The sequence below is a fragment of the Argentina silus genome (genome assembly GCF_951799395.1).
Source record: "Argentina silus genome assembly, chromosome: 3".
Lineage (NCBI taxonomy): Eukaryota > Metazoa > Chordata > Actinopteri > Argentiniformes > Argentinidae > Argentina > Argentina silus.
Window position 1 is genome coordinate 4,132,239 of NC_139657.1, and position 27,892 is coordinate 4,160,130.

Sequence of the window (27,892 nt, forward strand, 5' to 3'; positions counted from 1 at the left end):
CGGCCGTCCCCACGTGAGTGTATCAGCAGCATGATGGCTGGCGTATGAACTACCACTTGCAGGTCGCTGAGCTTGTTTTCATATCAAATTATTCTGTTTCGTTTTATGAGGATTACATATCAGTTGACTTTCTAACCACGAGGTAAGAGCGATCATATAAAACCAAATTACCGGTAGTTTTCAGTTGGTGTCAAATGAATAGCTTGCTACTGTTTTCCACAACTTGCTAGTGGTGCCGGTATGAAGGATAGATAACTAGCTAGAATGAGCCTGCTGATTGCCGAGATGCCCGTTTGTTATGACAACTATCCAGCTATAGTCAACTTACACAGCCATGCATGCCACATTTAACCCACATTCATCCCAATCCTATTAATAGGGACTATGGCCACATTTCGAAAGAAGGTGGACAACCGGATCCGTGTCCAGATAGAGAATGGTGTGTCTGAGAAACATCGCACCATGTTTGTGGTTGTTGGAGATCATGGGAGAGACCAGGTAAAAACCCTACTCACTTTCTCACGAAGACAAGCCCATAACTAAGACGGAATCTCCAGAATTGTCCTTATCCCCTGTGTGACCCTGTATTCCATCTTTACATGGCATTCAGGTTGTCATCCTGCATCACATGCTGTCCAAAGCCTCAGTCAAAGCCCGACCCTCTGTTCTCTGGTGCTACAAAAAAGAGCTGGGCTTTAGCAGGTAAATCACCCAACATATATGTAGTTTCATTGTTTGCATCAGTGCGGGTTGGGCCTCCCCTTGGAGACCTGGCTATTGGAGAGATTTGATTGGAATGAGTTGGTTGGTTAATTCTGTCGGACTGTGACTCCTCAGTAACCGCAAAAAGCGTATGCGGCAGCTTCAGAAGAAGATCAACACTGGAACTTTGAACCTGAAGCAGGACGACCCCTTCGAGCTCTTCGTCGCTGCCACCAACATCCGTTACTGCTACTACAATGAGACACACAAGATCCTGGGAAACACGTACGGCATGTGCGTCCTACAGGTGAGTGTTGCTGACAGAACGACGGTGTGACTGTCACATTCTTCCGCTTTAGATTGAAGACCCATCTCTAAAGTGATGACGAAACATACTCAGTCGGTAGAGCATGGCGCTAACAACGCTTAGGTTGTGGGTTTGTTTCCTGCTGGGACCATATATACTGAAATGTATGCACTCACTGCAGTGTAATCGCTTTGGAAAAAAGCTTCAGCTAAATGGCATATTATTATATTATGTTATTCAGGCTACATCTTAACTGTCCCTACTAAAGACGTCTTCATCCCCACTACCACCCTGTACAAGTTTCTCTCCTGTAAATAAATAAAATTAAACAAATAATAATAATATTCCTTTCTTCTAGCATTGTGACTGCCAATGGCCCCTGGTCCTGGCATAGATTACTTTTTCTTATGATGACTGATGGATAGATGATTCACTTACTTAGTCAAATGTATTTGTTGTAAGTCGCTTTGGATAAAGGCGTCCGCTAAATGCCATAAATGTAAATGTAATTCAGCTATCCAGATCTTACTGTCCCCTTTTGTTTCAATCATTCTCTCCCTCACAAAGGACTTTGAAGGTCTCACTCCCAACCTCCTGGCGCGAACCGTGGAGACGGTGGAAGGTGGTGGCATCGTGGTCATTCTTCTCAGGACAATGAACTCCCTCAAGCAGCTGTACACAATGACTATGGTAGGTCCCCATCTCAGCCTCCATATGGATTGGGTGTGTTACTTCACTTGTTCTTCGCGAGTTCTGAGCCTATGGAAGACAGTGGTCTGAGTATTGCTGTGCGTTTGTTCCCTACAAGGACGTCCATTCTCGCTACAGGACTGAGGCTCATCAGGATGTGGTGGGGAGATTCAATGAGAGGTGGGTGAACTGAACTCCTCTTTTCTTGCATGGCTCTTATGTTCATTAAGAATATTTTTCTCAAGACTGGGGGGGAGAGGAGAGCTCTAATCATAGTGTGATTGTTTTGGTTGTAAGTCGTTGTCAGTCGGTTGGATAGTTTGTTCAGATTTGGGGAATTTAAGATGGGAAGCCAGCAAGACCGTAGCTCTCAGGACCTTTGGACTGCTGAGCATCAGCAACATTGACCACACTGTCTCTACGGTAACGGCCCTCCCCCCGTCTCTATGGTAACTGCCCTCCCTCAGGTTCATCCTGTCTCTGTCATCCTGCAAAACCTGCGTCGTCATTGACGACCAGCTCAACGTCCTGCCCATCTCCAGCCACATTGCCAACATCAAGCCAGTCCCTCCCAAGACTCAGGTAGGCACACCGATGCTCCAGAGCCACCCAGGCAAAAGATATCATTCATTGGCTCGTGGGTTATATGACCCCCTCATCCCTTGACCAATCTTCTTGTCTACTGCAGGAGGACAGCCTGACTCCACGCAATCAAGAGCTAAAGGAGCTAAAGGAGTCCCTGCAGGACACTCAGCCTGTGGGCGTGCTGGTGGACCACTGCAAGACCATGGACCAGGTCAGGAGCTACTATCAGATACAAATCCATGGGGTGTGGGGTGCAAAATCAATGTGACTCTCTCCTATCCATGTGACTCTCTGGCCATGTGATTCGATTCTCCTCCTAATTTGTATCTGTGGTGGTGTCTTTCACAATATACTGTATATGTTTAGCTTGTGTAACTTTCTCTTTCTGTGTCTCAGGCTAAAGCAGTGCTGAAGTTCATTGAGGCCATCTCAGAGAAGACACTGAGGAGCACCGTGGCTCTGACCGCTGCCCGTGGGCGTGGCAAGTCTGCAGCACTGGGATTGGCTGTCGCAGGGGCTGTGGCATTTGGGTACAGTACATTTCACTACACCTCTGTACACACACACACACACACACACACACACTCTCATACTCATACTCTCCTCTACACGTTTGGATAGATCTGTGTTCATGCATTTGTCGCTGCTCCCTGTGGTCTTCATGGTCCTCTGGCTCCTCTCCACAGGTACTCCAACCTCTTTGTGACCTCACCCAGCCCAGACAACCTGCACACTCTGTTTGAGTTCATCTTCAAAGGCTTCGATGCCCTTCAGTATCAGGTAGAGTGTGTGTGTCGGTGTCGGTGTCGGTGTGTGTGTCGGGGTGTGTGTGTGGTGTGATGAAAACATCACTGATGAGCTTGATTAAACTGACCCTTGTCCATTCTCAGGAGCACCTGGACTATGAAATCATCCAGTCCCTGAACCCGGAGTTCAACAAAGCTGTGGTTCGAGTAAACATCTTCAAGGAGCATCGGCAGACCATTCAGGTGGTTCACCTTTCCTACACAACTCACCTGCATATGCATATTAAACCCATCCCATGTCTGGCTAGTGGTTCTAGTAGAAGTATACTAGTTGGTGTGTATTGTATATCAACCATGTTGACCTCTGACCCCATAGTACATCCACCCTGCGGATGCAGTGAAGTTGGGCCAGGCAGAGCTGCTGGTCATTGATGAGGCTGCAGCCATCCCTCTCCCTCTGGTCAAGAAGCTGCTCGGACCTTACCTGGTCTTCATGTCCTCCACCATCAACGGGTCAGTGGCTCTATTGTGTGTGTGTGTGTGTGTGTGTGTGTGTGTGTGTGCACGTATCTATCTATCGATGTAAGTGTTTCTGACCCATCTCTCTCTCTCTCTCTCTCTCTCAGGTATGAGGGCACAGGGCGTTCTCTCTCTCTGAAGCTGATTCAGCAGTTGAGGCAGCAGAGTGCAGAAAGCCAGCAGAGCTTGTCAGCAGAGAACAGGAACGTCAACACCGCCAGACTGGCAGCAGGTAGCCAACCAATCCAGCCGTAGTCCACTATCCACTAACAACTGGTTATTCATATGGAGGCACAAGTTTAGAATGTGACTAGTCTACGTGGTTGTTGGTTACCTTTTTGCAGCTTGTATTTCAACTGCAAAGAAAGCTGAGAAAGAGCGTGTTTGCTGCAAGGTGTCTGTTGCCACTCTCAAAAGCCATCGCCTTCCCTTTCAGACAGAACTTTCAGCAATTTCCCCTGAGAGGTCCGAAAGGGGTACGAATATGTGTGTGAAATGTTTTAAAAAAAAAAAAATTATCCACAGCCCGGTCCCTCCATGAGGTGACCCTTCACGAGTCCATCCGGTACTCCACGGGAGACGCCGTGGAGAAGTGGCTGAATGAGCTGCTGTGTCTGGACTGCATGAACATCCCCAGGGTCATATCTGGCTGCCCCCTGCCACAGACATGTGACCTGTATCCTCTCTCGCGGCGCTGTGTGTGATGCTTCAAACTGCTTGTCAAGTTGAACGTCATTTGCTTGTTGTTTTGCGGTTGTTGTTTCCTTCCTCCGCGCGGTGTTGTCCTTAACCCCCGGCTGTGCAGATACTACGTCAACAGAGACACACTCTTCTGTTATCACAAAGCCTCGGAGGCGTTCCTGCAGAGGCTCATGGCCTTGTATGTGGCATCGCACTACAAGGTGAGAGATGGGATGAAAGAGGGGCAGCTGAGCCTTACACACACACACACACACACACACACATACACAGTACAGACTTATGTACAGTTCACACTGTACATAAGTGCATGGCAAAGGCAGGTGGTGACCGAGGAACTGTAACCAATCGATCAATGAATCACACTTTATTTGCATAGTGCATTTCATGCGCAAATGTAATGCAATGCGCTTTACAGGAACAATAACACAAGCAAAGAACCTTCAGAGGATGTGACGACTCTGTTGTACTCTTTGCCGTGATTGCTATGGAGCCCCAGGCTTCACACAGCCCTTCCTTGTATGTTGTACGTCTGGTGGCTGACTGTCTTCCTCCTCTGGTTCCAGAACTCCCCAAACGACCTCCAGATGCTGTCAGACGCCCCGGCCCACCATCTCTTCTGCCTGCTGCCCCCGGTCCCTCCCACACAGAACTCCCTACCAGAGGTCCTGGCTGTGGTGCAGGTAAGACACTTGGTGTCCTCCGGTCCTCGGCATGGGACGTGCGTGCGAACCCCTCTCAGGCAGTTGTCCCTCGGGACCCAATGCTCATTTTACATTTATAGCATTTAGCAGACGCCTTTATCCAAAGCGACTTGGAACAAATACTCAGGCCTACTTGGGGCAGTTACTGCGTGTGTGTGTGCGTGTGTGTGTGTGTGTGTGTGTGTGTGTGTGTGTGTGTGTGTGTGTGTGTGTGTGTGTGTGTGTGTGAGTTAACATACCCTGTGTTTCCCCAGGTGTGTCTAGAGGGGGAGATATCCCGTCAGTCCATCCTCAACAGTCTGTCCAGAGGAAAGAAAGCGTCTGGTGACCTCATCCCCTGGACCGTGTCAGAGCAGGTACAGACCCTGTACTGTAGGCTCTGTCCTGGGACTGGTGCTCTCAGTCAGTTGGTCTGTGTTCACAATGCCCTCCTGTACTCTCCACTCACCAGTGTAATCTCTCTGTTCTCTCTCTGCAGTTCCAAGACCCAGAGTTTGGCAGTCTCTCTGGAGGCAGGGTGGTGCGCATTGCTGTAAACCCAGACTATCAGGGGGTAAGTTCTAAAGTGTGTGTGTGGGTGGGTTAACTGTGTGGGTCGGTTTGGTTTTAATTGGGTGTTAACCTATCCCACAGATGGGTTATGGAACCAGGGCTATGCAGCAGTTGCAGATGTACTATGAGGGTCAGTTCCCTTACCTGGATGAGAATCCCCAGGGGACCACGAGTGAGATCACCTCTGTCAGCAGCGAGGTAACTACATCTTCATTTGCATCATTTAACAATCAACATGGAAACGCTCTCACAAACATCATCATCATCCCTGAAATACATATTTCCTCTAAACAGAGTTACACCCCCCCACACATCTGCATTCATTGGGCAGTAACGACATGCAGAGGGTCACATGATCATTCAGACTTGCATTAAAAGCATCCAATACGCAGCTTTGACTGAGGTTGACTTTGGTTGTTGTTGTTGTTGGCAGGCTGTGAGTCTCCTGGAGGAGGTGTTGTCCCCCAGGAAGGACCTCCCCCCTCTGCTTCTGAAGCTGAATGAGAGGAGGGCAGAGAAGCTGGACTACCTGGGAGTGTCCTATGGCCTCACATCCCAGCTGCTCAAGTGAGTGTTTGTTTACAGACACAAGGAGGCTAGATGCTGTACTTAACCATCACCTCCGACCAAATACCAACCCGTGTCCTTTTACCTGGCAGGTTCTGGAAGAAAGCCGGCTTCGTCCCTGTCTATCTACGGCAAACCCCTGTGAGTAGAAAGTGATGAAATCTTATTTCCACGTTGCAGTGCACTCCATGTTGAATAGTTTGGTTGTAGTCTTACTACAATGCTCCGTCAGACCTTGCCTTTGTAACCTGAGGTGTTGTAATTCCCAGAATGACCTGACGGGGGAGCACTCCTGCGTGATGCTAAAGGAGCTGAACACAGAGGAGGCCCCAGACCAGGGCCAGTGGCTGTCTGCCTTCTGGAAGGGTGAGGCTCTTCACCACTGTGGAGTACTATACATCATATCCCCCTGGCATGACCCACAGGTTCCTCTTACTCAGCCACACTGGCCCTGTATCTGTAGTGGCCCTGTATCTGTAGTGGCCCTGTATCTGTAGTGAAAGCCTTGTCTTTGTCTCGCACAGACTTCCGCCGGCGCTTCCTCGTTCTGCTTTCCTACCAGTTCAGCAGCTTCTCCCCGAGCATGTCGCTCAACATCCTGCAGAACAAGAGCGCCAAGCAGAGTGGCCAGGGTAAGACTCCTCTACGACCCCCTTCCCTCCTCTCTAACCTCCACCACTATCCCTGTGCCCGCCTGACTAGACCTTTCTCTCTCTCTCTCTGTCTCTCTCCCTCTCTCTCTGTCTCCCTCTCTCTCTCTCTCTCTCCCTCTCTCTCTCTCCCTCTCTCTCCCTCTCTCTCTCCCTCTCTCTCCCTCTCTCTCTGTCTCTCTCTCTCCCTCTCTCTTTCTCTCTTTCTCTCCCTCTCTCTCTTTCTCTCCCTCTCTCTCTTTCTCTCCCTCTCTCCCTGCCCCCACAGCTCTTAGCAGTGCTGAGCTGGCTGCTCAGTTCAGCCCGTATGACCTGAAGCGGATGGAGATGTACTCCAAGAACATGGTGGACTACCACCTCATCATGGACCTGATCCCAGCTGTGGCGCGCCTGTTCTTCCTCAAGCAGCTGGGCGACATCTCTCTCTCGGCAGCCCAGTGTGTGAGTGATGGAACACACGCTATGCCCACATATCTCTTCATATGCCATTCATGCTTTATGCCCATCAATCTCCCACTGTTTTTTCTTGCATACGAGAGTGTTCAGTTACTGTATGTAGTGTACACACACACACACCCACACAGACACCCACACACACCTTCCTCTTTCAGCCTTATTGTTTTCTGTGTTTTTCTCTAGACCTACCATATGTCAGGCTGTTGGGTGTCTTTGTGCTCTCTCTCCCCGTGTCTCTCTTTCTCTCTCCCCGTGTCTCTCTTTCTCTCTCCCCGTGTCTCTCTTTCTCCCTCCCCATGTCTCTTTCTCTCTCCCCATGTCTCTCTCTCTCTCCCCACGTCTCTCTTTCTCCCTCTTCCCTCTGATTGTGATGTAACCGTGATTGTTTCCCCCCCCCCCCCCTCCGCAGGCACTGTTATTGGGTGTGGGTCTGCAGCACAAGTCAGTCAGCCAGCTGGAGAAGGAGATCGACCTCCCCAGCTCCCAGCTCATGGGTCTGTTCAACCGCCTCATCCGTAAAGTTGTGCAGGTGAGGATTGATGTCACAGTGCGGTGTCGGGGGGGAAGAATGACATTGTCTTGAACATGGCTCGACATGAAAAATGTCCGGCCTCTAGGCAAAACATGAGAACAAAATAAATAGTAGGTGAAATGGCCTCAAGTTGAATCTGTAGTACGTGCTTTATCTCAGTGATGACAGCCAGTTAATTCACATTTTGACCATGTCCATTCTCTATCCTGTTCTAGTTCTTCAACAGTATCCAGGAGAAGGCTATCGAGGCAGAGATGGTCGCTTCCAAAGACATCACCATGGAGCCAACTGCCAAATCACTCTTTGAAGATCTGGTATGGGTCTATTCTGACTGTCTGCAGATACAACTCAGGCAAAGGTTTCATCATATGCAACAGTGTGTGACAACATATGTGCAACAGTGAATGACAATTAATGAACTTTTCTCCTTTAGAATGAGGCTGCCGTAGAGTATGAGTCGAAGCACAAAGAGGGGATGGAGAAGGTCAAGGAGATGGACCTAGCACAGTGAGTGGCATTGTGACTGCCTCTGGCCCCTGGCCTGAGCATCGATTACTTTATCTTATGATGACTGACGGATGGATAGATGATTCACTTACTTAAACAAATGTATTCACTGTAAGTCGCTTTGGATAAAGGCATCTGCTAAATGCCATAAATGTAATGTAATGTGGGGCGCTTAGTGGCGTAGCACACTAATGCGCTTACCACATAATCGCATGGTTCCTGGTTCGATTCCAACCCTCAACCTATCTCGCATGTCATCCCTCCTCTCTCTCCCTCCCATCCTTCCTGTCAATCTCTACTGTCTCTATCCCAATAACGCAGAAATGCCCTATAAACATATTTTAAGAAAAAAATTATAATAAATGTAATGTGAGTATGGACAGAGATTGAGGGGCCAATGGCAGTAGTCCTGGAGGTCGGTGCTGTGGGTCAGTGTTTGGATCCAGTCTGCTGTGGTTGTAATGGTTGTGTCCTGCAGGTACATAATCCGTGGAGATACGGAGGAATGGGACCAGGTACTGAAGAAAGCAGGCAACTCGGCTATCATTAGCATAAAGAGGTGAGATGATGAATAACACGGTTACACCCACAGTCCTGGGGTTACTGTGGTAAAGTGTATTTTTTGGTGTCTGTCTGTCTCTGTCTGTCTGTCTGTGTGTGTGTCTGTGTGTGTCTGTCTGTCTGTCTGTCATTGCTCATGAAACAACATCCTTTCCAACAGTGACAAGAAAAGGAAACTGGACGGGGGAAACCAAGGGCCAAACCACGGTGGAAACCAGGGGGCAAACCAAGAAGATCCAAGGCACGGCAAACTGAAGAGGAAAGGCAAGGACAAAAAAGGCAAATTTGGAAAGAAGCAGTGATAGTCAGCAGTGCTGCAAAAGGACTCTGATTGGGCAGACAGCAGTGCCTCCTCCTCTGTGGTGTTCCCATGGATACGAATGAGCGTCAACAGAGGATCAATGGACTTCTAGATGTTTCCTTCGAATGAGGAGCGTAGACAGCGCAGATGGTTTCCTGCGTCACCCTTTTTTTTATGTTTGACTTTTTACGTATTCTATGATGGAAATGCAAAAAAAACTCTGTATTATAACAATTAAACAAGTTTGTTGCCCCGACTCCTCTGCCTCTTCACTGGCACTGACATCAATATAGTCAGTCTCATGATTTAGAAAGTAAACAAAAAAACTTGCCAAATGATTTTGTAGGGGAAGGTCAGTAAAGCAACAGTTACATTAAAGCAGCATGATTTATTTACCTTTCTTTCTTTCTAAAAAAAAAAAACTATTTCACACAGTATCTGCTCCCTTTTGTGAATAGTTCATGGACCTAGAGGCAATCTGCATCCTACAGCTATTCATTCACAGGGAACATTTTTTTAAAACCTGAGGTATCATACAGTGGAGGCTGGTGGAGGACAGGCTCATTGTAATGCATGGAATGGTATCAAATATAGTATTTAATTTAATTTAACTCCATTCCACACATTACAATGAGCCCATCCTCCCGATTTCTCCCTCCCTCAGCCTCCACTGGCATCATGGGAGATGAACTTTGACTTGTGCGTGACGTGTCATTGGAGCACTTGTGGCCGTAGCTCTGTCCACCTCTGCTTCAACTGCTGCTTTAGAGGCCCGGGGGCGAAGCTGCAGTCGATAGCCTGCTGGGAGAGGGTCCACATGGCTTCATGATCCAGGCCGAATGTTGAAGCTGCCAGCTGATACTCGTAGGAGAGGTCAGTACAGAACACGCCCTTATCATCAGTCTGGGTGGAGAGAGCAGAGGAGAGCAGCCCGCTGTCAATCAACACATTTCATTGTGAATTAATCTCTCAGCATTTTCAACGTATGTGTATTGGGGCTCCAATATTCATGTCGTCAACTCATTTTTGACAATTACATGTGGATTGTGGTTTCAATGTTCATTCTCTTTCTTGACACCCAAAAATGTTTATGCATTAAGCATATAAATGTAGTGGTAACCTTGTAAAGAAACGCAAGGCAAGTTTACGGACGGTAGACTCACACAAATCACGCTTGGGTGTCCCAACTGGTACCAGTACAGAAAGTGGTGTGCAGAGTAGGACGAAACAGTTTGACCCTTGACGTTAGAGGTCAGGCACAACTCTGCAAAGTCAGAGGAAAGCTTTTAGGGGGTCCGAAGGACATACCAAAACTCTGAAGAAGGACCCAGAGCAGGTCGAAACATAAATAAATAAAACATTTCTGAGGCGCTTAGTGGCGTAGGTTCGCAAGGTAATCGCAAGGTTCCTGGTTCGATTCCGATCCTCGACATATCTTGCATGTCATCCCTCCTCTCTCTCCCATCCTTCCTGTCAATCTCTACTGTCTCTATCCCAATAAAGCAGAAATGCCCTCAAAACCATATTTAAAAAAAGAAATTAAAAAAAAAAAATTTCTGAGCAATGTGTGAGTCAGTTTTTTGAGCAGCATCTTACCCAGAGGTATGTTATGTTTCAGGACTTTATCAACGAGGCTTTGTGACCCGCCCACTGCAGGGTGCAAGAAGGTCCCATGGCCAATCCTGTCAGGAGGAATGTTCAGCAACAACTCTGACTCTTCCGTCTGAGTGGGGACCTGGAACATCACATTTGAACGCACTGAGCCATTACCCAAAAACATGACATCAATTACAGGTGCTAGGTGGCAGAACGGGAATCAGTAAATGGAGTTTAGTTGGTACCTCTGACAGGTGTAGTGCTAGTTTCAGTCCACAGTTCTTAGCTTTCTGCAAGGCAGGAAGTAGGTCTTTGCCATGGCCCACCTTAAAAACAAAATACATCTAGTTAAACGTGGGGGGGGGGGGGGGGGGGGGGGGGGTGCTGCCAGAGACTTTCAAAAACGGAGATGCAACAACAGGCTGGAGAATTTACACTTTAGAGTTCAATGCGATTAGCGCATGTGCTCTGCCATCTTATGTAGGAGGGCAGTGACGCTCTTGCTCACTACAACATCTTTGATGGAAGTTGCTGTTTTCACGGGCGTGACGTCATAGCCCAGATTCTACCTTTAAGTAAAGCTGTGCTGTACGGAGTAATGAGAGTCACCCAATAAGGCAGACAGTAGCTCGCTCACCGTTGGATCTCCACTGAGGTCCAGCCCGACCACCAGACCGTCAGTGGACAGCATGAAGTCCTCCGCCAGTTTAACAGTCTCCATGGCAACTTCAGCCCCATTCCTGCGGTCAACAGCCACCAGGAACCTACGTACATATTTGATAAGAGTTACATCGTCTATAAAATACAGCATTCAGCAAAAACATTTACGCTGCATCAACAACTTACCTGACTTCAATGTCCACTCCCTCGTTTCTACATTGGTGGATGGCTTCAATGACAGTTTCCACATACCTTCTTTTCGTCAACCCTAATTAATGAAACGTAAAATGTTAGTTAAGGCACAATATGAAGCATAATATAAAGAGACAGATATGCCATTTAGCTGACGCTTTTATCCAAAGCGACTTACATTGCAGTGAGTGCGTACATTTCAGTACATATGGTCCCAGCAGGAATCAAACCCACAACCTAAGCGTTGTCAGCGCCATGCTCTACCGACTGAGCCACAGAGGACCACTACAAGAGACAATGCACAGCATTTTTTTTTCCGCCAATGCCTTGCCTGTGTTCTTCTCCTCTCTCGGTGTACTTCTCAATTCAAGATACTTCACTCCATCAGCTGCAAACTCCCTGATGACATCTTTGGCGACCTACAAGGATAGGGGCCATCTTTGTTCACTGTTGTTCACTAGGCCATAGTGGTACGATTATGAGGGATTATAATAACCATGTAAACAAATCTATTACCATAAGAATGTCCTCTTCTGTATCTACTAACTGATGAATGACTTTGAAGACTTGAAAACACCTGCACAACGAGGCATGGTCAGGTTAAAGACAGGTGGACGAGCTAACTTTTCATTTTAATGTGGTCAATAACATCAGCATGAACTTCTAAACACATTATAACAAAATGTGATTTCTCAATGTTTAGGCAAGTTATGGATTCAGCCAGAGTAACAATCAAAACACCCACTCGTCCAGTGTCCTGCGCTGGCCGCTGCGGATGGCAGTCATGCTGTGCTCGATGTTGAGATGCGGCTTGCGAGCGATGAGCTTCTCGATGGTTGCGAAGCTGACGGAGCCATTGAGGTGGGCATGAAGCTCCTGAGTACAGAAGCCGATTATCGACACCTGTTTGAGTTTGACTGTCCCTTCTTTTCTTTCACAAATTGAATACTCATTGTTGACTTACCACTTTTGGCAGCTCTCGGTAAAATACATCTGCCGCCTCTTCCATCACAATAATATCAATGTATGAATGTTTGAACCCTGGTCAGTGATCACGTCTGCTCTCAACTCACTTGCTTCTTTGTATGCAGTGTTCATTTCACCGACGCACCACTGTGTTGCAACACAGAAAGAATTCCCCTATTCCATCGAAATCGAATAATAGTTCCCCACTAGCTAACCTCGTTGAGCAGCAATTTATTTACATTTCATGATTTTGCATCATCAACTAAGACAAGCAACAGCAGAAATAACGAAACCACAGACAGACTTAACATTTTTTTCCAAAACTGTTTAAAGTGGAATGATTTAATCATAATGGCAGCAAAGTATAATGAACATTAACAGCAGAAACAGGCTTCTCATCCACAATAGCTCTTCCATTTAGATTTCAAATTAACTGTATACTTATTATACATTTACTCTTAATATTCTGAACCGTACGTTCATTTGTCCTTAGAATCTCTTACAAAATGTGTAATTTATTCAGAATTGCTTCTCGCTTTGAAGCTGTGATCCAGTCCCAATGACTCTTCCATGTAACCCATCTCCTGAAATATTGAATTCAGTAAAATTTCTGTGGATATCAATTTCTTCTGCTTTCCAGTTTGATACGTTTGAGATGAAAACATGTGTAATTGAGAAAGGATGCGGAAAGTAAATAAAAAACTAAAGTATAAAACATAAAAAAAGGAACATAAAAAATGGAAATAAAAAAAGGCAAGAGTGTTGAGACGTTAATGAATCTGGGGACAGCCCTGTGGTCTGGAGGCACTTTGGCACTGATTGGTTCCCCAGTTACACACTCACACTGCATGGCAACATAGTGGACAGAGAAAGCGTATTGCCTGACCAGTACCGCAAAATAGGCCAGGGTGGTTTTGACACAAGAGTACTCAAGTCGGTCAGACACCACTACTAGTACAGACAGAGGCAACCCTGAGAAGAGGGTTTAAACAGAGGACGTCAAATGTGGCAACATTTAATCAGAAAAAGAAAATAAACATCAAGTCAGAAAACCTGTGTACTTAAAGCTGCCCTCCACAGTTGGTAATTGTTTGGCCCACCACACTGTTTATAAGGAGAAAAGTGTGTTGTTGAGGCTTGTAAAAGTAACCAAGACAATTTTGTCACCAAGCGACTGCCCTTAAACAAAATAGTAAGGTAAAATCTGAAGGTTTGAGGTTACAGCAACACATGGACAATTTCCAGCTGTTGTTGCGAAGCAGCAAGGAATATATGGTAACCTTATACGCTGCTCTCTCAACAACATCGCTATGAAACCAAAACTTCTCAGGGTTGTCGTGTTTATAAACGGTCCCACTGGTTACGTTTACTACAACGCCATGTTTTCCACATTGTTTACCTGGAATGGTGGGCCAGCCAATTCCCACTTCAATGCGGAAGGGCAGCTTTAAACACAATCTGATGGGGATCTTTAAATTTGAAAATGGAGCGTCTGCAGTCCATGAGGTCTGGAGATATGAAATCTCAAGCTATTGTCCCATGAAAGGAGAGGCCCTCTCTCTCTCTCCGGCACGTGATCCCTGACTCTTCCCCCCTCTCACAGGTAGAGCTCCTTGGCTATGATATTCTGCAGTTTCTCCCTCAGTACGAGGAAGCAAGGCCGCAACATGGGGTCCAGGGTCCAGCACTGCTTCATGACCTCATACACCACTTCAGGACAGCCGTCGGGGGCTTCCATTTTGTATCCCTTCTCCACACGCGGCACCACATCCTTCAGTGGCTAAAGAAGCGAAATGGTGGAAGATGTGATGGGGAGAAGAGGGAGAGCAGGAGATAAGGCATATACAGTAACATAATATATATCTTATTTTTTTGTGACATTTTTGACATTTATCGAAAGTACATGTATAAGTACATTTGTCTAAAGTAAGTGAATCATCTACACATCATCACAATTGTCATCATGACACTCGTGAGACAACAGGAAATTTGTGATATTGTCCTGTATGAAGTCAACAATGTTATTATTTCACATGTGTCACTAATTCAAATACCATTGTACTGAGCACAACTTGTAACATCTGGCCAATCACGTATTTCCTGGCAAAAAAGACACTTACAATTCTGGGGTAAGGCACTCGCCCAAAGGAGTAGATCTCCCACAGCAGAATACCATAGCTCCACACATCTGATTTGGTTGAAAACTTCTGCTCATAGACAGAGGGGATAAAGGCATACAAACATTTAGGTTATGTTTATTTTCAGGTACATAATGTGTGTGAGTATGACACCCACCCCAGACTACACGCATGGCATGAACTTCCACGCATGAGTGTGTGTGTGTATGTGTGTGTGGGGTGTGTGTGGGGTGTGGGTGTGTGTGGTGTGTGTGTGTGTGTGTGTGTGTGTGTGGGGTGTGTGTGTGTGTGTGTGTGTGTGTGTGTGTGTGTGAGACCTGGGGAGTTGGTGATGGAGGCGTTGAAGGTTTACATTCTAATCAATTCTGCCAGGCACGTTATCTGCATGCGGCGCGTTGTGTCTGCGAGCAGCAGCGCTAATTTAGACACCGTTTCTATTTGCGCTGCGCCGTGCCGTGCCGAGTGAACCTTCGGAAATCCTGCCTCTCTCATGCATTCATCTGTCATTTTGTTATTTTCGGTCGCCTGTCCTGATGTTTTTTATTTTATTTATTTTTTTATGTGGATATACAGCAATTACGGTCGCTCGTCAGCGCTGACGTGCGAGAAATGTGGGACTGTTGTGAGAATCAAGCCAGCATGTTCCAATCGCCAATGAGAAGAGACAGGGTACCTTTTCTCTCAGGGCCTCTGGGGCGGTCCACTTCACAGGCAGTTTGGCAGTGTCCTGATTTGAGTTGACCTCCTTGGTCAGGCCGAAGTCGCTGACCTTGGCGATGTTGTCGTCTGACACCAGCACATTACGTGCTGCCAGGTCTCTGTGCACAAAGTTATTGGCCTCTAGGTACTCCATGGCCTCACAGATATCTCTGCAGAAAGGAACAGGTCATGAAGCATTAGCTTCACTTACAGAAGGAGATAACCCTGAACATCCAACTGACCACTACGATAACCCCGAACATCCAATTGACCACTAGGATAACCCTGAACATCCAACTGCCCACTACGATAACCCTGAACATCAGACTGACCACTACGATAACCCTGAACATCCAACTGACCACTACGATAACCCTGAACATCCAACTGACCACTACGATAACCCTGAACATCCAACTGACCACTATGATAAAAGTCTCTGCCGACCAACACCTGGAATACTGTAACATTGGTTACTGACAGTGCCATTAAAACTGATGTACAGACATACAGACACACTCACACTGAAAACTTGAGCAGAGAATCACCGCCAAGCACCGTCCGGCCTCTGGAGCGTAGGTAGTCCACTAGACTGCCCTGAGGGGGGAGACAAACAGACTGGTCTTCAGGGGCTCTCTTTAAACCTAAACCTAAAGTGTACACTCCTCTAGTTCAAAGAAGCCTTGAACAGGCTTGGAGGAGGGTGGGGTGGGGGCAATAGTTTTTGGCCAATAGTAGTTTGGGGCAATAGTACTTCATGAGATGAAGCAGAGAAATGGGAGTCACCAACCTTGGCCATGTACTCTGTGACTATATACAGGCTTCCCTTTTCCTCCACAATCACACCCAAAAGCTGGACCAGGTTATTGTGTCGCAGTTGCCTGCAGAAGAGAAATACACACACAGACACACACACACGCACACACACACACAAACGCACACATTGCTGAAGGTATAAACTAGCAATAAGCATAGAGAGAGATTTCATAACACATGAACCTGACTATCCCAAACCAGTGGGCAGAGTGCTGCTAACTCACGTCATGACTGAAGCCTCTGCGATGAAGGCCTGGGCTGTGGCGTCATGTTTGATGCACTTCACCGCTACTTTAGCCCCTCTGTAGGTGCCCACCATGACATCTGAGAGGAACACATAGAAACTTAGCATTGTGCAAATATTCATTATATATATATATATATATATATATACATACAGTACCAGTCAAATGTTTGGACACACCTTGCCAAGAGTGTGCAAAGCTTTGAAGAATCTAAAATATAATTCTAATTCTATTATTACTACATAATTCCATATGTCTTCCTTCATAGTTTTGATGTCTTCAATATTAATCTACGATGTAGAAAATAATTTAAAAAAATAAAGAAAAACCATTGAATGAGAAGGTGTGTCCAAACGTTTGACTGGTACTGTATATATTGTACTTATAATGAGACCACCTGTTTAATCCCCATTTATACACAGATACACACATGGACACAAAAACCCTCTTACCTCCAAACTCTCCTTTTCCTATGGACTGGAGGAGCTTGAGCTCCTTCCTGTTTAGAGACCAGCCGCCTGAGGGACAGACACACAGGCCAGACGGATTACACAGCTGCCCTTTGACAGAAGACAAATACGGTGAAAAGTACATCTGAAAACTTAACTTTAATTCTGTTTTTACTTCATAATCTAATCTACACTAAAACTGTGTTCACACTGCAGGTGTACTGGCTGTGTTCACACTGCCTAAATGCTCAGATCTGTTTTGTTTTTCAAATCCGTTTTGTGGTTTGAAATATCCGATTCTGGAGAACTGGGCCTTACTTCTGAAGAACTCATCCTGGGCTGCCACCGTTCCCTCCTCCAGCTTGGGCTTGATTAGTTTGGTACAGAGGCCATCGGCATCTTTGGTGTAGTGCTGCATACAGAGAGAGGTCAGGTCAGGTCAGAGGTCATCAATATAAATGATACAGTACGTATGACTCTTATCTTAGGGTAAGAAGGAGTTGTAAGAGTTGTAAACCAAATTAACATTATCATCAGGAACAACATGATTCATTTGCAGTACCTACAAGTCACCAAAAGAGGGCAGCATGTCAAATAAAAAGTCAACAGAAATACAAATTCTCACTTATAGCACAGATACTTTATCATAATAATAATAATAATAATGATAATTATTATTGTTATTATATAATGATTATGATTATTATTATACAAATCAACAGTTTTAGGCCTCTATTTGAAATCAACAGTATAAGGCCTCAACAAGTAGCGGGTTGTTGATAAAGGAAGAGAGGTTTTGAAAGTGAAACCTCGGTGTCTTCAGGTGAAACGATCTGTAACCTGCCGCACACGCTTCCTCTTTGTCACTTCCTGTTCATTATTTGTTCCAGGAACTGTGTGCGGGCTATGAGGTAACAAAGAGGCAAGAGCACCACCTCACCAGCAGGAAAATCACATCTACAAAGGGTACCGTACACCGAACCCCCCCGGCTGCCAAAAACAGACCTCCTCCACGCAGAGCACACCGGCAAACACAACCGACACAATGTCTCCCCCCCCCCCCCCCCCCCCCCCGTACCTCCACCAGCTGCATGAGGTTGTCAAAGAACTCCTCCTCGTCGATGCTGAGCTTGCCGCTGGTGTAGACGATGCGGTAGTGCTCCACCTTGTTGTCACAGCTCACACACAGGGTGTAGTCCCCGGGGTAGTTGGTGCTCTCCCTCACCAGGTAGAGGCCCGTCTCCGGGGGATGCAGCAGGCCCTCCGCCTGCTCTCGTGTGATCTTTCCGTGGAACCACCTGGGGGCGAGGGGAGCGGGTGACAATGTGGTACAGACACAAGCGCCAACGCATCTACACATACAGAACTCTATACAGCCAAATTAACCTACGGACTGATGGTGATCACCGACAAAATCTGGTTAGTTTTTGTCTGTGATCTTAGGAAGAAAAAAAAGAAAAAAAAAAGAAAAAAAAAAAAGAAAAAAAAACTACTGACACAGTAACCGCACACATCTGCCACATGCACAGTTTTAGGATAGAGGTTCATAAATCAGTGTCTTCGGCAAACTGGATTCAACACAAGACGCACACGGATGCAGACAGACAGACACACACACACACACACACAGACACACACAGACAGACACACACCCACTTCTTAGAACCCACACATGTGGCCGTATAGGGAGATTTCAAGATTGTTTGTGCCTGAGACTGAGAGACAACAACAGGAAGCAGTGCAGAGTGCACACACACACACACACACACACAGCCGAGCTGGAAACAGACACAAGTGCACTGCAATTACAGGGCTGCAGACCCAGGACCTGGCACAGCCCGGCCCCACTGTGGTTCACGCTCGCATCGCCGTGGCTTCCCTGCCGCGACAAACAGGCTATCTGCTACAATCACACAGCGACAGAGCGAATCATTTCAGCCAGAGCCGGCCGTGTTAGAGTGGCGCACAGGCAGCAATGTGACGTGCGGTGTGAGTTCACATATCGCTCCTAACCTAATTCTTCTTTCCCCCTACGTTGCTTCTACTTGTGTAAGCTAACCCGGTGACTCATTAGGGTCGTTGCACGTTGCTGTAAGCAATTCACATGGCGAATTAAGCGATCTCTGTACTTACGGCATTAAACTCAGTTTGCCCCCAGACTTCACCCCTTCCCTTTTCTGAACATAATTTGCCGGTATGGTTCCTTCTCGGCCTGCTGTGTTTTTGGCTTTGTACCAGTTTGGATCCTGAAACAGAAAGTCAGTCACATACAATTCGTGTAGAGACAGCATTAACAGTCAACCACAAGTTGCGCTTATGCAAATATCTTATTATAGTTCCTATTATTTTCATATATGCATGCATCAAAATGTTCAACGTTCAACGGCAGAAATGTAAAGGCTAAGCCATGATTATTTTTTCCTGACACAACTTCTACTTCATCTCTCCCCTGCTTCCCCAGAAAGACACGTTTACCTTTGTGACCATGATAATGTCTCTCCCCTGCTTCCCCAGAAAGACACGTTTACCTTTGTGACCATGATAATGTCTCTCCCCTGCTTCCCCAGAAAGACACGTTTACCTTTGTGACCATGATAATGTCTCTCCCCTGCTTCCCCAGAAAGACACGTCTACCTTTGTGACCATGATAATGTCTCTCCCCTGCTTCCCCAGAAAGACACGTCTACCTTTGTGACCATGATAATGTCTCTCCCCTGCTTCCCCAGAAAGACACGTCTACCTTTGTGACCATGATAATGTCTCTCCCCTGCTTCCCCAGAAAGACACGTCTACCTTTGTGACCATGATAATGTCTCTCCCCTGCTTCCCCAGAAAGACACGTTTACCTTTGTGACCACGATAATGTTGAGGACGTCTCCTTTGCAGAATGGCAGGTCGTGCTCTGTGGTGCCCTTGAAGTTGTACTTGGCCACACACTCTGTGCCCTGCGGCCATGGAGTCTGAGGGAGACGGGCAGGAGGGAGTATTTATCACAATGCTGAGTGGAGGTTGGACTGCAGAGTCACTACCGATCTTCCACCGTAGATTGAAAACCCATGTCTTCAGGCGACTTAACAGTCCTTCCTAAGACCTCTTCACCCCCATTACCCTCCCTGTACTAACCCTAACCCCAACCCTTGAGACCTCTTCACCCCCACTACCCTCCCTGTACTAACCCTAACCCCAACCCTAGAGACCTCTTCACCCCCACTTTCCCCCTGTACAAGTTCTCTCCTGTTAGTAAATAATTAATAATAAAATAAATAAATAATAATAATTGGCTTCTGGTATTACGACTGCCAATGGCCCCTGGTGTGAGCATTGATTACTTTGTCTTATGATGACTGTTGGATAGATGATTCACTTACTTAAACAAATGTATTTGTCGTAAATCGCTTTGGATAAAGGCGTCTGCTAAATGCCATAAATGTAAATGTAAATGTAGGTTGAGGGACAACACAATAAACCAGTTAATTGCTAAAAGGTGGCATGATGTCGCCGGCCCGTATCTGACTAGCAGGCATTAGCTCGAGCACTACAGCTAAATTGTCTTACGACCTGCGTCGAATCAACGACACTATCAGGGTGGAGCGGGGGGGGGTCGCTCTCTCTGCCATAAGACAATGTTACAGCTTAATGCCTTCCTGCCTTTCTCACCTGGTGGTCAGTCATGATGAAGGAGAGGGGGCAGTGGGTGTCCTTCTCACAGGCCTCGTCCACCAGTCGCTACCATCAGAGCTGGAGCCAGGAGCACACACACACACACACCGTGTACACACACACACACACACCTGCAGAGAGACAACACACTGTTACAGGCTACAGAGAGGACGACCTAAGTTCAAACCAAATACAATAGTCTGATCCTCAATGCCAAATGTGTGGCAACAGAGAGAAAAAGAGTGGGTGGTCAGATCTATTTATAGATGGAGTACCAGTATTTAGTCATTATGAGAATGGGCCTAAGCTGCATCAGGTCAGAGAGAGGGAAGGCGGGAGGGAGGGAGGGAGAGAGGGGGGGGGGAAGAGTATAAAAATAACACAGCTACAGAAAGCAGAAGTAACAGGTTGTTTTTTTTCAACTTTCACAACTGTGGGGAAGCATGTTTCCATTACAAACACCGGTTAACTGCGTCACAGCACTTGAGTGTGCTCAATTGATTGAATCAACAGGCCTAATAGTAATACTAGTTTTTTCAGCAACATCTTATTCGAGCTCTCTGTTCTCGTACGGGAGATGAAAACAGACAATATCCAAACCTCAGCCTCCAGCTGCGATGAATCAGAGAAAGCTAGCTCTTGTATATTTTTTCATTCCACACGGACAACTCATCCTCTCAACCACAAATGTTCACATTCAATTTCTCTCAGTCTAATTGAGTATAGGGCTCAAGATATTTATCTCCAGCACAGGAATGTAAACTTGTGGCAGGGATGATAATAACAGTGTACATTTGGGACCTCTATTCTCTCTTCTCTCTCACAGCCGAGCGAAGACCAACCATAGGGCGGGAAGCATACAGTATAACATTTCTTGGACTCGCTGCCTCGTCGTTGCACTGACCTATGGTCCTGTTGACCTGTGACAGTATTTCCATGAGGCATTACAAATGAGAACTGAGGCACACGAGTGGTAAATAGCCTGTGGATTAGCTCATCTCCAAACCATCCCACATCCCCTCACCGTCAATTCCCATGGAGAGGCAATGAAAGGCAGTGGACGGTAGAGCGCGGCGCTCGGGGAGAGGCCTGGCTGAATAACTGCTATCGTGTGCCACAATATGAGGTCACTTCCTCCCTATATGTCACAGAAACCATTGCGGTGCAGGCACTGGACTTCCCGTATGAAAGCCCAGACTGTGATTAATCCTACACTCGGGTGGGGTTGTGGGGAACAGCGGAGGGAGAGAGAGGGAGAGAGAGAGAGAGAGAGAGAGAGAGAGGGAGAGAGAGGGAGAGAGAGAGAGGGAGAGAGCGGACAGGGAGTGCAGTGCGCACTAGTATCGCAGTCACAGCGACATGGTACAGAGACAGAGTCACAGACTTCCTTTTAAAAACACACCCGCTTCCTCCATTGTTGCTATTGCCTAATTTTAAACAGCGCGACACACGTGGGGTTAAGGCGGTTACAGGGAGTTACACGCAGGCCTATACAGGATGAGCACACGCATGACATCAACACAATAAAAGGGACCTCCTCGCACAATTATGCACTGCCAAATCTGCCTGAGACTCGGTGGGAACTCACAACTGTTAACATGCATTCCTGACGGTCCTCAGGCACTCAACGTGACGGGGCCTTGGAGGACTTTCTCCAAGGAACTTACAGTGGCAGCTGTTTCCGTCTTACAGGACCGGCAGTGACACGCACACATTCCCACGCCCATGTTCCCAGCGATGACACTTCTCTTTCTCTACTCTCCTTTGGAATGGCACTTTGCCCTTCGACCTGCTGTCACCACACCCCGTGTGACCAGAGTGGTATATGAGGAGACCAATGAGCTTCACATACTGCAGCTTCCTGGTTAGACTTCCTGATTTACCCAATATTGATTTTATTATTTTTATTGGACTAACAACCGGTTGCCTGGCAACATGCTCCATTGGTCTAATGTAATGGAACTATTTGTCGTAGGCTATAGAAAAATGTACCCCTTCATGGGCACCACTCTTCCTCATAGAACACTCTGCTTGTGATGAATAACTAGCCTTCAAAGGCTTGCACACAATCTCCACATGAAAGCAAAGAGGGACACTGGGAGACAAGCTTCTATGAAGCTTTAGACCAGCGGACCTAAACAACTGCACCGGAGCACATCCACCTGGGGATGGCAAATAAGCCTAGTACATCACCAGACACTCAAACCTTTGCAGAGTACAACAAGAAGAAACACATCGACTGATGCTCTGGAGATAACAAGGCTACATTTCTTGGACTGCTAGCAACAGGATGCGTCTGGGCAGAGTCCTCAGAACAGCAGTGACATCACCACGCAGGGAATGGATCGGCAGCATCAACAGCCAGGGCCACGCCTGGCACAAGGGCACTCTTGATTCCCCTCTTTTTCAGACAGTGAATACATCAGAGTGAGTGGCAGCTAGGCCACCAGCGCGTGAGTGAATGGGACAGAATTCAGCCTGTCCTAGTGTCACACAACAGATAAGGGCTTTGGCCGTTTCCAGAAGGCTCTGCATGGAACCACAGCTTTTTCCCTTTTCAGGAGGCAGACAAGGCCTTCTTTGTGAGCCGGTCCAGTTCCCAGTTGACCTCCGTCTCACTGGGGAGTCAATCAGCCTGGGTCTGGCCAGCGGGGAGATCACAGTTTGTGGGTAAGATGCACTTTGGTTCAGGAGGTCTGCAGTTTTCTGACGCCTGTACACCTCAGCTACAAGCCTGCAGAACACCTCTAGCCCACCCCGAGTGCATTATGCAGCACAAGATGGTCTCACACTGAAATCAATCTCTCTTGAAACCAGATACAGGTACAGGTACAGTTTGTGTGGGTGTGCGTACCGGTGTGGACATCAAAGGGAGTGTGTGGAAGTCAAGAGAGATGCTGTGCCGATGCTGCACACCGTACAGTACAAGCTCTGCGTGACATGGGCCTGAGGCAACAACAGGAACCAGGAAACCAGCTTCAATGACAGACAAGGCATGGAGACATGATGTGCCCTGTGATACTGAGGAAGAGCTCAGCTGACACTACGAACCACGATGAACCACTATGAACCTGTCACAATTCAGTGCACACCAACAGCAAAATATCAACCAAAGATAATTTTAGAATCGGTGGACAGAACAGAATCGTCTTGCCAACACCTATCCCTTCTGCCATCCCCATCCTTTTGTTAAAAGCAAACAGGTCTACCGACATTTTCTCTCAAGGTCTTGTGTAAGTCTGTGTCTAAACTGAGCATGTCAGAAGTAATAAAACTGAGGAATTACTGGAATAGCAGTTAGACGGACCTAGCAAGATGAGACAGGTATGGAGAATTCCCTCCTCAGGCCTTGTTGCTGTCTACCACACCCTTGTGCGGTGTAATATCCTCACTGAGCAACATGGAAGCACTACAAAACCAATTGACCAAAGACTGCTATATATATATATATAACAATCTTAGGCCAGGTGGTGAGGGGGTGCAAGGGTTAGGATTCTGAAAGTATTTATTGTGTATTGTAAGATAAGATCATAAAATGATGACTGACTTCTTAACGGTGACGTGTGTCGTTCCATTCAACACTTGAATACCAGTCATCCAGAACCAGCTAGACTACAACAGCTACCGCGGGCCTTACCCTCACATAAACACATTGTTTATGTACTAACTCCCAACTACCATGCCTGGATAATTAGCCAGTGTGTGTGTCCCCCCCCCACCCCTTCTCTCTCTCTCTCTCTCTCCCTCCTACTGGCCCTGCAGGGGGCCTCGGTAGCCAGCCTCTCATCCAGTCCCTCTGGGCAGAGGATGAACTGCAGCCAGCTTTGATGCTGCTGCCCTGTTATCATCAGTGCGATTACAGCGGCGGCCGGCAGCTGAGAGAGGCAGGCTGGTAGAGCCAGCGAGGCGGAGAGAGGCGGAGAGAGAGCGTGCCACAGAGCCATCCAGCTGGGCCTGACGGCCTGCAGATGTTCCTCTGGAGCCATGGAGGAGGAGGAGGAGGAGGAGGAGGAGATCAACACCGCCTCAGGGATAACAGCTGGACTCTGCTTGAGCAACGCCACTGGTTACACTGTGCATCCCATCAGCCTCTGCCTCTCTGTCTCTGCAGTTTCCCAGAGAGGTAGTGGGAAATGCCCGCCATGAATGAACAGTGGTAGTTTTATTGTCCTGTGCAGTTTTTGGTTGGCTGATCTCATGTTAGACATAGCCAAAGTGGTGAAGCATGCAAAATGGGCGATAGAGTAAGAAACAAAAACATGTTGTGTTTAGTTTCTAAAGTTTGACCACAAACCGAGGCCCATAAAAGGCTAAGTTTGACTACGTCGAACAGCCTCCCTTTCAGGGCAACAGGAAGGGAAAATAAATGACTGTCAGTTTAGAGTGAGGGAAAATCCCCACTGCAAATGACAAGGGTTTGCATCCAGACTCGTTAGGGTCCACTTTGCATTTGACAGCTAACCTCAACCTAACCTGACAGCTAGCCAAACCGGTCAGTAGAGATCTTGACAACTTGAACCCGTTCAGGCCCTGAAAACAGGGAATTAAGGTATTGATGAAAGCATTGCACATCTCCCAGAGGAAGACCCCCGGTAAGAGAGGCGGCCATGCTACATCTGTGGCGGTGGGACAAAGCAGACAATTACAGGATTGAGGAGTTTACAGTAAGAATTACAAGGCAGGCCCTTCTGGAAATAGTATGCAGGTCCACAGAACAGTAAATAGTAAAATAAATAACGTGGCGAAATCATTTCTTGTTAAGTGCATAGCTAGCTATGTTTCCGATAATGACACAAAAGGATGAAACAGCCATGCTAAATGAGAGTCACATTTGGACACGTCGCTATCTGACCTGCCTGTCAGTTTGAGAGGTGGATATAATTACCCAGCATTATCACCAGCATTCCTCTCACAGCCCACTACAGTGTGAGAAAGCATGTTCCACCATGGCGGTGCTGAGAGGTTTTGCAACAGGGGAGGCTGTTGGAGGTAGACATCGGAGGACGGGCTCATTGTAACGCACGGAACGGAATCAGGAATAGTTTCAAACACGTTTTTGACGCCATTCCTTGTTCCGTTCCGTGCATTACAATGAGCCCGTCCTCCGAAGTCTATCACCCTTCAGCCTCCCCTGTTTTGCACTGCTGTGCAAAACAGCAAAACGTTGCAGCTATGCATGACTGAAGGTAACAGTTTTACTCATTTGGTTTCGACTGGGTTCATTCTTTCACTCCTTTATGCCATGTTCTGTTCTCTGTGCAGCTTCCTGGCCATCCGGCTACAGAGGAGCCCTCTGTGAGAGACCGCTGTGGTGCTGCATGGTGCGGCTTTTGTGAGTTTGAGAGGGTCAGTGACCTTTCAGAGAGAACCACTGCCTTGACAACTGCCTTGAAAACATTCTATCTTCACCCAAACTTGCCAACGGAGGTTCAAGCCCCAGTACTCAGCCCTCCTGGTGCTGCAGTTTAAAACTAGGGCGCTGAACGGAACGAATGTGCTGTTATTTTCTCTTTTGCGATATCTTGGTCTCTCAGCGGTGCGTTTTTCAACATTATGACAAATCATTTCCTGTGAGTAACTGTAAGCAAGGGGGCGGTGAAAGGCCAACCCAGTCAAGAGCAATAATATCCCATCCACACAGACCGAAAGGTGGTCAAGCCTCAAGCCAAGTATTACTGTTCAAAATCAAAGCACTGACCATCTATGCCAAAGATGACGCCACATGTTCAGTCTGGGGCTCAGTGGCACACTCTTGAGAATCAGTCGATTCACCAGCTGGGTCTTAGCGAAACCCCTGCCTCTACATTTTGGACCCCTTGTACCCAGGCATAATACAGCCATTCAGTGAGCCAGAGATGGGGACAGAGCTCAGGCTGTGTGGGAGGCTGTTCGGTGGGTCTGACACAGCTGCTGCACCCAAAGAGCCAGAGGAAGTGGCAGAGAGAGGGAACGAGAAGGATCATGACTTTCTACCACCACATTCCCATGTAGGCTACACACTGGGCAACGATACTGCACTACTAACTAACCCTAACCCTAACTATATGTACGCTAACCCTAACTATATGTAGCCTAACCCTAACTATATGTACACACTGCCAATAGGCTGGTTATTGACTGCATTGATTGCTTATAATCCCTGATTATATATCCACTAATTGTATAAATGTAAAGGTGCATATCAACACCCCGTTTGTGAAAAACACCAATTTTGCTCTGCCCTAGTGGGAGTCAGACCGTGGTTATCCTCCGAACAAATTTTACACGGTACTTCATCAAAAGAGTGAATAATCTCAACGGTTCAACCTAAATCAACGTTCTGGCAGTGCAATACATACAATGAAGTGGAGCAAAAGAATAAGGAAGTAAGCTGAGAACGCCATGAACTTTTCTAGAGCGGTGTGTGTTTTTTTCATACACGTAGCGTTATGAACATTACCGCTTGAGTTCCTGAACCAAAAATGTCAGATGAAATATATTGGAACCGTGGTACACGAATCAGAAAGCCACTGAAACAAAATATGATTAAAACAAAAGAGCTCTCCAAGCCACCCGGAATGATCATACCTGTGATTTAAGATGCGGAGTGTATGATAGCTCTGGAGACAAGGAGCTAGATGATTGTAGTCAGGGGTCCCTTTTCGGCTCTAGATCCGTCCATTTGTTTGAGGAGCAATGGCTCGAACGATCTGCAGTCAGTTAACAGATATTGCAACAATTGTAACAATTTTGGGGCGTTCCGCGGAGATCACATTGAAGTCAATGGATACATCATCGCTACTGGCGTAATGTAACGTGAGGGCCAGTGTGAGGAAAAGATGCCAGAGTTGTAATCTGTCTTCGAGTCAGTTACAATTATTCCACTGATGCAGTGAGCCTTGATCCTGATGAAAACAACACGCCTCTTCTCCGCGTTTCACCGTCGAGCGAAATCATTCACAACCGCGGAAATACTCAAACTAATGAGAGCAATGCATGCAGTCTTTCTCGAAATTCACCATACCTAATAATCCACAATGTCCAAACGTGATGCTTCTATGACAGTGGTCGGCCTTGTTGTGATCGATAAAAAAAAATGCACGTAGTCAAAAGGGGCAGCGGGGCGCAAAGTTCAGAATGTTGCAGATAGAAATGGGCGCATTTATCATTAGGAGAGTTCCCGGAGAACTGTGACCATTCTATATGTTCTATTTCTAACTGCAACGTTCTGAACGAACCGCCCCTAACTTTACAGGGCGCATGCGCATATTGAATGAAAATACAATCAAAGATACCTAGTCCTTCAGTGACCAATTATTCTATGCCGCATACCCGCCCCTGACATTGACAACATTGGCAAATGATGATGAATATCAAATAACACAAAAATCGAATAACTTTTTCTTCCCCACAC

At 46.9% G+C, this 27,892-nt stretch overlaps 3 protein-coding genes across 3 annotated transcripts; 1 reads left to right on the forward strand and 2 right to left on the reverse strand.

Annotated features, from left to right (window-relative positions):
- The first annotated feature begins 23 nt into the window (after positions 1 to 23).
- nat10 (N-acetyltransferase 10) lies at positions 24 to 9,334 on the forward strand. Its single transcript, XM_083667406.1, has 29 exons — positions 24 to 142; positions 380 to 498; positions 611 to 702; positions 838 to 1,009; positions 1,577 to 1,699; positions 1,818 to 1,879; positions 2,167 to 2,281; positions 2,388 to 2,495; positions 2,681 to 2,814; positions 2,971 to 3,064; positions 3,175 to 3,273; positions 3,407 to 3,543; positions 3,657 to 3,781; positions 4,075 to 4,225; positions 4,355 to 4,451; positions 4,815 to 4,931; positions 5,207 to 5,308; positions 5,431 to 5,505; positions 5,586 to 5,702; positions 5,938 to 6,071; positions 6,164 to 6,212; positions 6,341 to 6,437; positions 6,596 to 6,703; positions 6,990 to 7,162; positions 7,587 to 7,706; positions 7,925 to 8,023; positions 8,143 to 8,216; positions 8,695 to 8,775; positions 8,938 to 9,334. Exons 2-29 carry the CDS (start codon positions 385 to 387, stop codon positions 9,077 to 9,079), a joined length of 3,111 nt encoding a protein of 1,036 aa, XP_083523532.1. The 5' UTR covers positions 24 to 142; positions 380 to 384; the 3' UTR covers positions 9,080 to 9,334.
- Positions 9,335 to 9,719: 385 nt separating this feature from the next.
- On the reverse strand, positions 9,720 to 12,629 carry mapda (N6-Methyl-AMP deaminase). Its single transcript, XM_083666651.1, has 10 exons — positions 12,491 to 12,629; positions 12,272 to 12,402; positions 12,043 to 12,103; positions 11,858 to 11,945; positions 11,521 to 11,602; positions 11,312 to 11,438; positions 10,920 to 11,000; positions 10,675 to 10,813; positions 10,242 to 10,342; positions 9,720 to 9,981 (listed from the first exon to the last, which is right to left on the reverse strand). Exons 1-10 carry the CDS (start codon positions 12,533 to 12,535, stop codon positions 9,790 to 9,792), a joined length of 1,047 nt encoding a protein of 348 aa, XP_083522777.1. The 5' UTR covers positions 12,536 to 12,629; the 3' UTR covers positions 9,720 to 9,789.
- A 78-nt stretch (positions 12,630 to 12,707) lies between these two features.
- On the reverse strand, positions 12,708 to 27,628 carry LOC310802454 (tyrosine-protein kinase CSK-like). The gene is made up of 13 exons (XM_083666818.1): positions 27,067 to 27,628; positions 20,497 to 20,630; positions 19,686 to 19,799; positions 18,973 to 19,085; positions 17,918 to 18,137; positions 17,158 to 17,251; positions 16,843 to 16,908; positions 16,370 to 16,469; positions 16,120 to 16,210; positions 15,853 to 15,926; positions 15,304 to 15,499; positions 14,613 to 14,699; positions 12,708 to 14,272 (listed from the first exon to the last, which is right to left on the reverse strand). The coding sequence occupies exons 2-13, from the start codon at positions 20,509 to 20,511 to the stop codon at positions 14,090 to 14,092; spliced, it is 1,353 nt and encodes a 450-aa protein (XP_083522944.1). The 5' UTR covers positions 20,512 to 20,630; positions 27,067 to 27,628; the 3' UTR covers positions 12,708 to 14,089.
- Between the last annotated feature and the right edge of the window lie 264 nt (positions 27,629 to 27,892).

Bases quoted from the DNA above. Each gene is read 5' to 3' on its own strand.
- nat10 (XM_083667406.1), top strand. From the start codon at position 385: ATGGCCACATTTCGAAAGAAGGTGGACAACCGGATCCGTGTCCAGATA. The intron at 3,065-3,174 runs GTAGAGTGTGTG...GTCCATTCTCAG, and splicing joins TCGATGCCCTTCAGTATCAG to GAGCACCTGGACTATGAAAT. The intron at 5,703-5,937 runs GTAACTACATCT...TGTTGTTGGCAG, and splicing joins TCACCTCTGTCAGCAGCGAG to GCTGTGAGTCTCCTGGAGGA.
- mapda (XM_083666651.1), bottom strand. From the start codon at position 12,535: ATGGAAGAGGCGGCAGATGTATTTTACCGAGAGCTGCCAAAAGTG. The intron at 11,946-12,042 runs GTAATAGATTTG...CTATCCTTGTAG, and splicing joins CAGAAGAGGACATTCTTATG to GTCGCCAAAGATGTCATCAG. The intron at 10,814-10,919 runs GTACCAACTAAA...GTGATGTTCCAG, and splicing joins TAGCACTACACCTGTCAGAG to GTCCCCACTCAGACGGAAGA.
- LOC310802454 (XM_083666818.1), bottom strand. The intron at 16,470-16,842 runs GTAAGAGGGTTT...TGTTCCTCTCAG, and splicing joins AGGAAAAGGAGAGTTTGGAG to ATGTCATGGTGGGCACCTAC. The intron at 16,211-16,369 runs GTGAGTTAGCAG...TCTCTTCTGCAG, and splicing joins GCAGAGGCTTCAGTCATGAC to GCAACTGCGACACAATAACC.